Source organism: Atta colombica, unplaced genomic scaffold (genome assembly GCF_001594045.1).
Source record: "Atta colombica isolate Treedump-2 unplaced genomic scaffold, Acol1.0 scaffold127, whole genome shotgun sequence".
Classification (NCBI taxonomy): domain Eukaryota; kingdom Metazoa; phylum Arthropoda; class Insecta; order Hymenoptera; family Formicidae; genus Atta; species Atta colombica.
The window spans coordinates 677,120-691,057 of record NW_017259214.1 but is presented as its reverse complement, the minus strand read 5'-3'; the positions used below and the strand labels follow the sequence as shown (position 1 = coordinate 691,057).

General features: G+C 33.5%; 2 protein-coding genes across 7 annotated transcripts in view; one reads left to right on the top strand and one right to left on the bottom strand.

Moving 5' to 3' along the window:
* Positions 1-2,331, top strand: part of LOC108684217 (ubiquitin-conjugating enzyme E2 R2) — an 11,246-nt gene extending 8,915 nt beyond the window's left edge. The window contains exons 3-5 of the mRNA XM_018188426.1: positions 1,102-1,199; positions 1,282-1,416; positions 2,036-2,331. Coding sequence (XP_018043915.1) covers positions 1,102-1,199; positions 1,282-1,416; positions 2,036-2,258 — 456 coding nt within the window. The 3' untranslated portion in view covers positions 2,259-2,331. The remainder of the gene's footprint in view (positions 1-1,101; positions 1,200-1,281; positions 1,417-2,035) is intronic.
* Positions 2,332-2,446: 115 nt separating this feature from the next.
* On the bottom strand, positions 2,447-8,743 carry LOC108684216 (OTU domain-containing protein 7B-like). 6 transcript variants are annotated; one of them, XM_018188419.1, is made up of 9 exons: positions 8,238-8,743; positions 7,028-7,274; positions 6,681-6,939; positions 6,451-6,601; positions 5,999-6,370; positions 5,594-5,910; positions 5,358-5,516; positions 5,214-5,286; positions 2,447-5,145 (listed from the first exon to the last, which is right to left on the bottom strand). In XM_018188419.1, exons 2-9 carry the CDS (start codon positions 7,260-7,262, stop codon positions 5,044-5,046), a joined length of 1,668 nt encoding a protein of 555 aa, XP_018043908.1. In that variant the 5' UTR covers positions 7,263-7,274; positions 8,238-8,743; the 3' UTR covers positions 2,447-5,043. The 6 variants fall into 6 exon arrangements, with proteins under 6 accessions (XP_018043908.1, XP_018043913.1, XP_018043910.1 ...); XM_018188424.1 differs by having other exon boundaries at positions 6,681-6,879; XM_018188421.1 differs by having other exon boundaries at positions 8,497-8,743.
* Between the last annotated feature and the right edge of the window lie 5,195 nt (positions 8,744-13,938).

Here is a 13,938-nt window from a genome sequence, read left to right as displayed (position 1 = left end):
ATTTTGTTTGCGTGTAGCTCTCGATATATAGATCTCAAGTGCCGGTCACATTCACTGGTTACACTTTGCACGATTCTGCGTCGTGTACTCGTCGGTTTGTACAAATGCATGCACGGATACAGCGATGCTATCGCCGTCGGTCGTGTCAAGTGCCGGGCGTTTACTCGAGGAGCTTGCCTTCGCCTTCGCGGCTTATTACGAAGTGTTCAGAGCCACGGTGAAACCACGGTGCGCCTTGTCCTACTTGCCGAACATCTTCACAGAAGAGACGAAAGATAGAAGCGATTCTTGTGAGAAAACGTCTGCAGCAAATTTTCTATGATTTTCATGATGCTTGGCACGCGTTTGTAGGACGCCTAAGACTTTTGTATTTGTTTACTTGCTATACATAATCTTATTTTTCGTATTGATAGTTTTGTTCGATTCCGATAACATATAATTTTGTTTTAAAGAAAGTCTCTTCTCCGAATATGGTGTAGAATCACGGTGACCTCGGCGACTTCTCTTTACGAACCGTAAAGGTACATCCGGAGGTCTCGTCCTTCGAGCAACGATGTCTTCTCAGGGACAAGAAACGCGGAACCAGAAGCACCGAGGTCACTGTGTGTTCGGCGAAAGGACAACAAAATGAACGCTGCATGCACAAATTCTTATACATGTACAGGCTCTTTTTTTTTTGAAATAACAATAAATATATTTAGAAATGGCAAATAAAAATGTATATAGATTATCTTTTTAAGTTGATGCGAGTATCTTATCTTAGTTTTTTAACAATAAATTATTCAGCACATATGTAAGCGAATAAATACAAAAATACAATTTGCGTATACTTCTGAAAACAACATACGTAAATATCAACTTATTATTACGCAAAATGATAAGCCTGTTCTTTGTGATTACTAATGTATACTTGTTGACACTTGTTGTGTACATTTAAAGCGAAATAGATACATATTTGAAGTTTGGTGAAAGCGAAGTAAAAAATTTTAATGCAGTCCAATGTAATGACAAAGAACAGGCTTATTATATTAATCGAATAAGAAGGTTAAGAATTAAATGTTAGGAGAATTAGTATAAAAGGCTACTTCTTTTTTTGCATAGAACGGTGATCTGTGCATATCAATTCTCCATCCACCCGTAGACGATCCACAGAGCGGTGAGTTGCCTTGTGAGAGGTGGAATCCGACTCAGAATGTCAGGTGAGTGCACAGTGCCGCAAAGTTCGAAAAAAAGGAACAAATAAAGAAATTTCTGTTAGAATTAATTGATTGTGTTTCTCAGGACTATCTTGCTATCAGTGATCTCGTTGCTGAATGAGCCCAACACGTATAGTCCAGCCAACGTTGACGCATCCGTAATGTATAGACGTTGGCGTGATTCCAAAGGAAGAGACAAAGAATATGAAAATATCATAAGGTAAGATATCCTTAGTAATGCTGTTGCGTGACATCATCACGCGATTGCAAGAAACTTTGCGCATTTTCGTTGAAATTGTACCGCTACCGGATCCATAGCGTGCTAAAAACTATGACAACTGTGCGAAACAGATAACTGCGGAAACGAGAATGTCGGTACAACGTAAATATATATATTTTAACGCTAGAGCAACTATATAAATTTATTTAGGAAAACTAATTCTTGTTCTAATTATACACGAAAATGAAAACTGTAAATTGTTTTTTTTAACAATTATATTAATTTTTCTGTTATTAAAAGAAGATATTGTTTAAAAATAATAATAATTTAGAAATAACATTTGTATTATAAATAATAATTATTATTACATTGGATTTCACGCTAAAGTCGATTAAGTGTTCTCTAAAATTTTGGCATCTACGAATAAAATATTTGTCAGACAATTCTATATCCCCTAGTAAACCACAAAAAGATATTTTTAAAAAATCAAGAAATTCTCAAAGAAATTTTAGATATATTTTAAAAATATATTTAATTTTTCATTTGATAGGCAGAAGATTGGTCACAACTAAGGTAGGTATTTTCTCAATATATATCTCGTTTATGTTTTTTTGTTTAGGAAACAAGCTCAAGCTGCCAAGATGGAAGCGGAAAAGGAAGGTATTGTTGTGCCTGTAACTCTGGAGGATTATTGCATAAAGACTCGAGCGAGGCCGGCCGAACAACAACTAGATATGACAGACTTCTACGATGACGAATACGAGTTGGATGATGATGAGGATGAGCAGTTGAGCGCGACCGATTACGAAGATGGTGATGATAGTGGTAATGGGGAATCGTGATCCATTTCTTAAATGATAATAAAAATCCGCGAATCGCTAATTATTATATATCAGTTCTGTATAGATTAATAAATTAACGAGCTTCTAAACCGGACGATCTCTCTGTTTTTCTTTCTGGATGTCAAAGTTCAAATAAATATTTCTTTTTTTATCGAAAATGAATAAAATACTCTAAGGAAAATTTAAATAAGATTACGGATATGTCTCTCTTAAGCCATCATCAATCATTGTCATTTACGTTTTTTTTTTTTAAACAAATCTATATGTATAGCCTATTCAAACTTTATGTATAAACAAAAATTTTTATAATTTCTAAAAGGTCTATTATTGAATAAGATTTTCTGTTTAACGATGGTTTATGAAAGATAATATTCTTTAACTCTCGCACTATCGAAGTATTTGTTGGACAGCGAAAATTGTATCATTATGTAATGAAAATTTTTATTTTATTATGGCGCGTGTTTAAAAAATTTAATTCTTCACATTGCTTGTATAATATATTGAACATATATGTTAAGCTATATTTGTTATATGTATTACACAAATATGCGGTACAGGTATTACAACACAAATATTTAATACAATACTTTATAGAAACTCATTAAAGAAATTTGTATAAAATTAATGAAACTAATTGAGAATGATACCAGTTTTTGCTGGGCGAGAGTTAATAGAAAGATTGGAATGTTAATAGCTGTATGGAGAATTCCGTGTTTACAAGCTCTTTAACTTAAGCAATATGCTACGGCGCGCATGCGCGCGCGCAAGTATGGATATAAGTACTATGGATAGGAGCACTTTGCTTGTTGTGTTGTGGCTGGCACTTTGATCTTTTAAATAGGAACGGACCAATTGATTTACCTTACAATGACAAACGTTCGATAAAAATAATCATACGTAAGTACTATAAGTACACGATTGATTTTTTTTTATATTGGACATCTAGTTTCACATCTTGTTTAAAGTTGTAAATGGGTACATCAATTGATCCTAAGTATAATATCTATATATAAAATTTGCATTGTTTTGAATAATTATTTATGTTACGATGACACAAAAGAAAAAAAAATTGTCAGGGGAAGAATTCAATTTAGTGTAAGAGAAAATAAGCTGCCGAAGAAGACCTGTTAAAAAATTATCAGTAATAAATTTTGCATCTCACACACTAGGATTCATGTTATACATTAATATCATTAATTATATTTATATGTATGTACATCCATATATCGATGTAATCATACTGATATTTTCGCCGTATTATTTTACTGAATTACAAAATGAAATTAACAATAATCATGTTTTTATTTCTTCGCGGGTCTGAATGATAAACTCATTCATGGCTTTAAAAATGAATAACTTTTGCTACATTTTAATTTTAATTATAAATGATATTAAATGAAAATCTTGAAAAGAAGAATTTATGATGAAACTTATACGCGCATAATACTACAGCCATCAAAGTTACTTTAGTTTATATAATTTTCTTAAAGATCTCTCTTTTGCTATCATCTTTCATAAGAGGAACTAAAACTTTCTAGATGAAATTGATTAAATGTAAGCTTACTACTTAAGTGAAAGGTATATTGGATACAAAACTAATTCTGATACTGTATCTGCGCTCGTATGACTGAAATTGTAAATAGTAAATACGTGAAACTCAATTTTAATGACACAAAATATATAGGTGGTACTCTTTTACTTATTTCTTTATAGTTATTTCATTGAAAGACCAATATGTTGAAAGTGTTTAAATGATAAAATGAAAGCAAGAGAACATTTTTAAATCCCAATAGCTAAGCATATACTCTGCGCTTGTAGTAATATCGTAGCTGAAGTGAATATTCTCTAGTTCCTTCGACGTACTGTAAAATCTTTTCTTATTTCATGTTTTTCTTATATAGCTATTTATAATAATAGAAAACATACAAAGTACTGACAAAAAAAAAATAATTTATATACTGCATAATTCTTTCCTTCTCTTTTTTGTACATAAAAGTTTTTCTTCGTACAGATATTAATAAAATTAGCGTAATACTATCACATATGCTTTGTCGATAATTTAGTGAATATGGGTAATAATGTCAGGTAATGTTAATCATTTACTATTAATTACCTTTTTCACATGATGATAGGCTAATGTGAGGAAATATGTGTAAATACATTTTATTATGGCAAAAACTGGGCTTTTTGTGTATCTTCTTAATTACTATTATATTCCGCACATCGATAAATATAAAAATATGATTTATTCTTCACACAGCTGTACATGCACAGGATAATGAGATTATAAACGTTTCCAACGTTACAAACGTATCTTTTATCAATACAAAAAGAAATCGCGAATTGCTGATCATTATAATCGAATTGTAGAGGTAGTTGTGAGTGAACGTTTTTATCATAATGTAGATCATCATTTTTTGTTCCGCGCATATAAGACAGAAGGCACATCGAAATTGCAAAACAACTTTGTTCTTCGAATAAAAATACACAATTTTTTTAAATTTTAAACGAAAATGCTATAATAAACACGCTTCATAATGAGTCAGTATAACGATTAATTGAATCCTGTGCACACGATATGCAGCTTTCTGATAGAAAATGTTAATAAATACAAGAAAACATGAGAAGAAACAAAACTGAAAACAACATAATATTATCGACGATATGTTGGTGGGACATTCACAAACTTTATCTTACGGCTAGCATTATGTCTAAAAATTATTTAATAGCTTATTTTGAACGATATTAAATAGAATTATTGTCATGTACGATTACGGACGGTTGTTTAACGAGACTGTTGATGAGCCCAGCACTGCGAGCAATAATATTGGTTTTCTGGCGATCCAAAGAATTGGCAGTGTTCACTGCGGCACTCCTTCACGGTGCCCTGTGCAAATGGCAAAATTTTAATTAATAGAATTTATAATTTTTCCTTTTGAAAGTTACTTGACATACCTTTAAATGGTCACTATTCCAAATCTCTGGCCCCGTATTATTTGATGGAGTTTTATCAATAAAAAATGTAGATCTGTGAAAAAAAAGTTAATGTATTTTTCATGATTAGATATAGCGAAGAGAGTCTGGATTTTACAATTATACCTCGAAAGATAAAGCGTATGATTTTTGTTTGTATTAGTAGGTAATAGTTTGTTAACGCTCGCATGACTATCGCGATCACTGGCAGCGTAAAATTTGGACTTGCCGGCACCGTAATTTAGTTCACTACCTGTGTCATCCACCTGATGATCTTGTAGATATCTGCAACATGATGCAACAAATCGATGTAATTATGATCCATATTTTTCTGATTTATCAAATAATCAAAATGGAAATACCTTGCATGAGCACACTGAAGATAATTTTGAAGCATTTGATCCACATACTGATGACGTCTACTCTTTATTCTTACACACAACAAGCCTTCTGTCGAAATTCCACCGCTGGTAGAAGGCGGGCTCTTTGACCTTTTGTTCGTCATAGACCATATTTTTTTACTGACAGATTTACCGATAGAACCGAATTGTTTCGCGACCTCTAACAATTGCTTCGCGGTTTTTGACAAAGAACCATCGGAATCAGAAAGCCTGTCGATATCTTCGGACATGAAACTTTGATACTCGCAATCTAAATACTGTCGCAACAAAGTCTCCATCTGCATACAAATAACAAAATGATTCTGTTACCAATAATTTAATACTTTGTCAACAATATGTTAAATATATACAAAAAGATCTACTTACGGTATCCTGCGTACAAGTTAACAATTCTCGTGAACCATCAATCCAATCCCAATCAGGACCAGGATCCACGGCAAATAAGACTGGTAACAGTTTGCCTGTGTCTGGATCTACTAATGGTATACTAACTCCTTCACCGCAAGCGCTGCCATAATCATTGCAGCCATCTACAGTTACAAGTGGGGAGAAATGAGCAGAATGATATGCCAAGAGTAAGGGTGTTCTGTGACAATGCGAAGGCGGTACTTCCAGAGGTAAATACACCCCACCGAATGGGATCGGTGCTAAAGCTACTCCATCCGCATCCTTCAGCATAGTTTCTGCTATAACTATTATAGGTCTTCTTAAGATATGAGCCAAGGTTAACACGTGTATCTGAAATCAAAATATAGATTGTATATCTAATTAAAATCTAAATAAAAGTTATGATAATCAAAGAAAAGATGTTGTAATACTTCTTCGAGACTCTGATAAGAGGTAGCAGTCTGATTTCTGATTGTAGGAGATGCCATATCCACTATACTTTGCCATTCTGATAACCATTCCGCTTCCGTATATGATAATCCAGCCGCTTCATTTAGACTCATTTGTCTCCACTTCCATCGTCTAATAATTATGGTATTGGATAAATAGATATCCTAAACATTTACTTCTCTTTTAAAATTAATATTTTCTTATTTTATACCTGAAAATTGCATGTCTGTATTCTCCTTTGGTCAAAGTATTATGCAATGCCTCTCGCAGTGTAAGTAATCTATCATGAAAGCCCCACATTCCCAATGAAGCAGCGTGAAGTAGACAATTGCCATCTCCAGATGTTGCTAGTGGCCAAAGAATTCTAGTGCTTCCACTTTTGTACCACCAGTTTAATCGACCTGCAGCTTCTAAAGAATTCAAGCATCCATTCTCTATCAGATCCTTCTCCAAGAATTTACGAAACGAATCTAGATATAAAATATCAATCAAAAGTATGCTAATGTTAATAAAAAATAATTAGGATACATATTGTATTTGAATAATAAAGAAAAATACCTGGATATATAGACAAGTCTGGCAATGAAAATGTGAATTCTGGTGTATCGAGTGTTCCTAAGGCTGCCAATTGTAAACGAGCATAGGAAACAATTGCTGCATTTTCAGTTGCACGGGAGATACCTCTAGCCAGTTTTTTTGTAGCACCCGTAGTGCTGTCCAAGCCATTATCAGCAGGACTCTCGTTCTCCAGGCCACTCTCCAAGCCATCGTACATGGATAAACCAACACTCATAACACAGCTGTCCTGTCAATCAATACAAAAAATGATCTTATGTTAAGAATGAGTCATCAGTCATTAGTCATTCATCATGTTAGGTTCAAATAAAGAATAAATTGATCTACTGCAAACATAATTGAATTAGATCATTTATTCCAGAACATTCCAATATTATTACACATACATTATAACATTTGTTCTTGCAAGTTATTAGACCAATTAGATAATCAGATAACCTATAAAATTCCAGATTAATTCAAAAATGTTATCAAAATATATTTAATAAATTCTGAGCATTCTTCTCGAATATATCACATTTCATCAATTTTTTTTTTAAAGAGAATAAGTAAATAAAAATAGAAATATTTAACTGTTATAATTTTCAACATTAAATTTTTATAATTGCATTATCCATGTAATCATTAAACCTTCACAGAAATAAACAAGTCATATTATAGAACCTATTTCTCGGATTAAAGGAGTGAAAGTTTTTACGAAGGCTTACGATTCTAAATAAATCGTAAAAAAAAGATGCAGCCACGGCGAAAACGCACACTCGTGCAAAGTCACAATAAAGATTCGTAACCGGCCGCGATTACGCGCGAATGTCAGCCGAGTAATCGCACGCCGCTATATACATGTATGTATGTACATATATATATGTGTATACATGTATACAGGCAGTCTACAGAAATAGGACAAGGTTTCACAACGGCCACCACCTTCGGTAAAAAAAAAAGAAATATGCAACGCGTGAAAATCGATCGCGACGCACACCTTTTCGGAGATGAAAAATACGACTTTCGCTCTCGTTCAATAGTTGTCTGCGCGTAAACATCTGCGTGAGAGTATCTTATTTCGATGTAAGACGAGAGGAGGAGGAATGGAGAGAGAGAGAGAGAGAGAGAGAGAGAGAGAGAGAGAGAGAGAGAGAGAGAGAGAGGGAGAGCGAGAAAGGAGGAAGAATGATCGAGAACGCGAAGTGCGAACCTTGGGCTGTTATCGAATTAACTCGCGAACACGACGCAGTAGCACGGCTGCCGATTTTCTGGCCTATGTCCCAATTGATGTCTCGACGTGATCCTTCTCATATTTTGCCCATGCGATCTCCTATTAGATCCGCCGCGATTGGCCGCGATGACTGGCGATGACAGATCGTACGCGCGCGCGGACACGAAGCGCCGCGTGTACTCCGAATACTCTGAACCCGCGGGATCACAGCGAGTATAAACACGGCGACATAACCTACGGTCTATTGTTTCGTCTGATGGATTCGCAGGTGCGACGTAGTGGGAGGCTCGGAGAACCAACTGCGCGCAAGAATATCGCGAGCGCGGCGCTCGCACGGTAATTGCACGCACGGTGAAACTTTAAACGGGTCACATGTCTCAACGTCGCGTGACGTGATGAGCCGTGTACGCGTGCACGTCACGCTAACGTGCCTCGAGCGATTTACGCGAATTTTCTACGCTTCAGTAAAAGGCGGAAAAAAGGCAAAAAAGAGAATAGGTCGTGTTCGTAGCACGTAGGTTGTAGGATGAAACCTCGGCGCTCGTATAAATACACGCGATGACGCGTTGATATCGAATTTTTCTTTCTATGTTCGATAGATAAGATATGATGACTCATTCTTTTGTTTGTATTTATATGCTATATTTATAACGAATTTTTTTCAGATTGTCATGAGATAATATCAGATAATATTGTAGATCGCTAATTAGAATTTTTTTATCGCAGTTACGCGATTGAAAAAAAGACTACATTAACGTCCTTTCGACGAACAATTGTGATTAGAGTGAGAACAGTCAGATGGCACCACATAGTCTAATTTTCAAGGTGCATTTACGCGTAAAATGTAATAATCTATATTTACGTAATATATACAATGTGGACTACGTAAATTATGTTTTACGTAATATATGTAAATTATATCAAATTTTACAGACTTTAAATTTTAAAATTAAAAATAAACAATCTATACAAGGCCAATAAGAGTCACAGGCTGGTGAATTATGTTTTATGTCATCTATGAATCATCGAATCTTTTTATCTTGTATTGTAGACTGCACTAAGGTTTCTGTCTCGCTCACAGCATATGGTTTTATTTATCAATATATACTAATAAACATAGCCACATTGAAAAAAAATATAGTCAATTTTAATAAATATTTAGTTGAATTCTGCCAACTAAATATTTATTAAATATAAAGATATATTTATTTGATACAAGAATTGTTTGTTAATTTGATTAACAATTATTTTTTTATTGAACAAATATTTATTTACTATAAGCAATATTGAACTAAATATTTATTAAAATTAACTATATTTTTTTCTCAATGCAGCGTTTAAAATTTGAAACGAATTAATGATGTGGCGACATTGTTACTGTAACGTCACATAATGAATGTATTGTGTTCATGCATCACGTTACGTATCACTTTATTCTTGTTGTTTATCAAATATTAAAAAAGAATAATAAATGATACATATCATGCATGAAATGAAATGGCACTTGATATGATATATCATTACGTTGTGACATCGTGCTACAATCCTTCACATAAGCGTTAATTTGAAATTTAATCGAGACTATATTTCGTTTTTTTTTGCATTTTTCATAAAATAAATTCTTATTTCTTTAAATCTTTACAGGAAATATCGAATATATTATTGTAGCTGTCCAAAGTATGAAAATTATCATTGCAATCATCTAAGGCCCAGTTTCACAATTCACGAACTTTTAATCGAGATTCAACTTGTTTCTCATTTCCAATTCTAGAATTGAAAAGAGATAATAAATAAGTTGAATCTCGATTACCCATGAATTGTGATATTGGACTAATGCCCATTTCCACCAATATAAATTAAATTTAATCTCGATTCAATTTACTCTTCGTCTTTTTCCAATCTTGAAGATTAGAAAAAGACGAAGAGTAAGGGGCTCCGCACAATAAAAAGAACAGGGAGTAAGAATTTCAATCTATCAGAAATTGTGTATTCCACAATACATGATTCCTGATAAATTGAAATTCTTATTCTCTGTTCTCTGTTTCATATTTTATTGTACGGTATCTCCTAAATTGAACCAAAATTAAAGTTAATCTACAATACGTTGGTGAAAATGGGCATAAATGTTCATGTTTTAAACTTTCAAACTGCTAACATCAGAGCAACAACGTGGTGTGCATAGTCACTCACGGCCATAGTCATTTTTATATTCAATACCGTCTTAAGTAATGTTTTAAGACGCTAATGCAGCCTTCTGATTGGTTCGTGACTTCTTAAGACTACTTAAAACAGTCTTGAATATAAGATGTAACTATGAATATCGGCATATGAATACTAGCATGGAATACATAGGATGAACGTTCGCTTAATCATGACATTTATCGGGTAAGAGCTTACAACGAACAGAAATTCTTATTAGGAATGCCGACTATAATGATAGGCGATTGTCGAAATGTATCGGTTATTCGTGAATGACACTATTCACAACATTGCATCATGATGAATACAATCGAAATGAATCCAATTCACAATATGAACAGATTTCGATACTGTAGTCCGTAAGCATGAAACTCCTGGTGAAAATTTTTCTTAGAATTTTTCGTATAATTCTTTAGAATTTCTATATAATTTTTCAGAATTTCTCTATAATTTTAATTTCTCTATAACTTTCTCACATTTTTTATACGAATTGGAACATTTCTCAGAAAATCTACATCTTTTCTCAGAATTTTTTATATATGTTAATTATGAAATATCGTAAGATCTTTAAGATTCTTTTATAAGAAATTTCTGATGAAATGTTACAAAATCTAAAAAATTTTAAAATACTTTTTAAAAATTATGGGATGAGAAATTTCAGAATATTTTAGAATTTACTTGTAATGAGAAGTTCTGAGAGAAGATGTAAACTTTCCGAATATTTCTGAGTATTTCTGAAAAATATTCCAGTTCATATATAAAAATTATGAGAAAAATTTTCACCAAGGAATGATTTACGATTTCTTTGAGAGATTTCTTTGAGAGCTTCTTTGAAGCTCGGAATGTTTTCTAATAACGTACACAGGTGACAAAGTGTAATACACAAAGTGTTCCAACTATTGACACTGTTACATTGTTCGACACTATAAAAAGCTAAGTACAAGTGTGTAAAATATGCCAACTTTTCAAAAAGTTATTTGGCTATACTTATTTGCAATAAAAAACCCTTCAAAAATCGCCAATCCTGAAAAAATTATAACTTAAATCTAAATAACTTAAATCTAAATAAAAATTATAAATAAAAAATTATAAAAATTATAAATTAATTTAGCGTATTATTAATATGCTAAATATAATTATAAGAAAAGAATGGAAGACTACAATGCATTCTGATGTTACACTGTAATACTAAATTGCGTTTCAATAAATACTTTACACAGTGTAACGTCTCTGTGTCTTAGCTGGAAAACAGCCTCGATAATATATCATCGATGTACTTTCTAACATGATATGACATTATATGACGTCGCACTTCAATCTGTTGTACGCATCAATTTGAAATTTAATCGAAACTATTTGCGTTTCCGCGAATAAATTCTTCCGTTTTTTTCAATATCTATAGGCAGTATCGAGTATATTATCGTAGCTTTTTAAAATACGTGTAAAAAGCATCGAAATGCGATCATTTAATCGTCCGTCTTCAAACTGCCTCAGTTTGAACGGTGCGCCTGCGCGGCAGCCGGCCGCCATGACACTCGCAGTGCTTTTCGTACGGAAACACGCAGAGCAAACGCTCCTCAGTTGATCGCTGCATTTATCGGATAAGAGTTTACAACGAACGGAAATTCTTGTTGGAAGTGTGACTAAAGTGATAGATGATTGCCGGAACGTATCGGTTATCGCGAGTATTCGCGATTGACATCATTTCACAGTCTACATTGCGTCGTGGTGAATCAATCGAAACGGGAACAATTACAGTGAGAACAGATTTCGACGTTGTAGTTCGTAGCCACGGAACAGTGATCTTATGATTCCTTCGAAGAGATCGACACTCGATTAGTGCACTTTCTAATGTGATATGACGCGTCTAGATATGTTATTACTAACTAATTAGTGACCTTTCATTCCTTCACGTATGCGCCGATTTGAACTTTGATTGGGACTATTTCGCTTCTTTTTGCGTCTTTCGCGAAATAAATTCTTCCGTATTTCTTTCAATCTTTAAAGAAAATATCGAGTATTTTATTGTAGTTGTCTAAAATGGGCGTAAAAAGTGCTGAATTATCCTCGCGATCATCTAATCGTCCATATTTCAAACTGTTTCAATTTAAACGGGTAACTGGCACGGCGTCGGCGCGCGCATGCGCGGGCAGTGCCGGTCGCCATGACACTCATACAGCGCCTTTGGTCGGAATCACGTGGAGCGAACAAGTCTTGCTTCATCGCGGTTTTTATCGAGTAAGATCTCGCGACAAGTGAATATTCTTCGTTGAGAATGTTGACCGAAGTGACAAGTGATCGTCAGAAAATATCGGCTATCGCGGATATTTGTAATCGACGTTGTTTCATAGTGGATATTGCGTCGTAGTGAGTAGAATCAAATGTTACAATACCGTTAAGTGCATATTCCGATGGAAATGTCATGGGAAAGTGATCCTTACGATTTCTCCGAAGGGATCGATTAACGAACTTTAATTCATTAGACCTAAACGTCGTAATTATATCCAGTGTCTGTTGCTCGAAATAAAAAATTCGCCATTACATGCATTTATGAAATATTGGATACGGATATAATATCAGTATTGAAAGACGATAGATGATGATACAGATTCGTTGCATTAACTCCGTGTGATCGTAGTATTTTAATGGATATGATATATTTCATTGATAATGCAATGATAGTGCTGTAATTGTAGCTGCTGTAATGTATTTGTAATACATTACAAATTTTTTAATGACACTACTGTAGTTATAAAAATTAATTGTTTTATCTCACAATCAAATATTACAATTCTATTATAGAAATGAAATTAAATTTGAAGAATAACTTAAAAAAATATTAAGTTATCGTTGTACCTTTAATATAGACACAGGCAATGACAGGATTTTGATATTTCGACAATTCGATTATTAATGTAGCTTAAAAAATTTGCAGATTCTTATCACAATAAAGTCTTAAATGTGTATAAACTACATCTAAAGAAAAGTTCGTCATCGGGCACAATAAATAGCAAGAAACAATTATGCGCAAAGTAATTAAAATCGCAGGACAAAGAACGTATTTTGCAAAATCGTGGTGTGGCGTGGCGGATTCGTGGCGCAAATTCGCGTTTCTCATGTTTTTTCGGTAGTGAAATGTACGGAAATGTAATGTTTATAAGTTTGATCGGTCATCGTGTAATTAAGTGCTTGTTTCGAAAATCGTTTTCTCAATGTGAAACAGCGGAGCTCTTCTAAGGAATTTTCAACGAGTGAAGCAACCGGTGGAGCAAACTATAATACTCTAGCTGGTGAGAAAAAATATTGATTTATTATTTAATATGTATCTAATTGTGAACATTATTATATGCACAATTGCAATTATTTTTCTCCAATGTTTATAAAAAAGAATGGTTATGTATTATATTTAAATATAATACATATTTAGATCAAATATTTATTGTGACAATAATGGGCTAATAAAGACTGAGCTCAAAGAAAT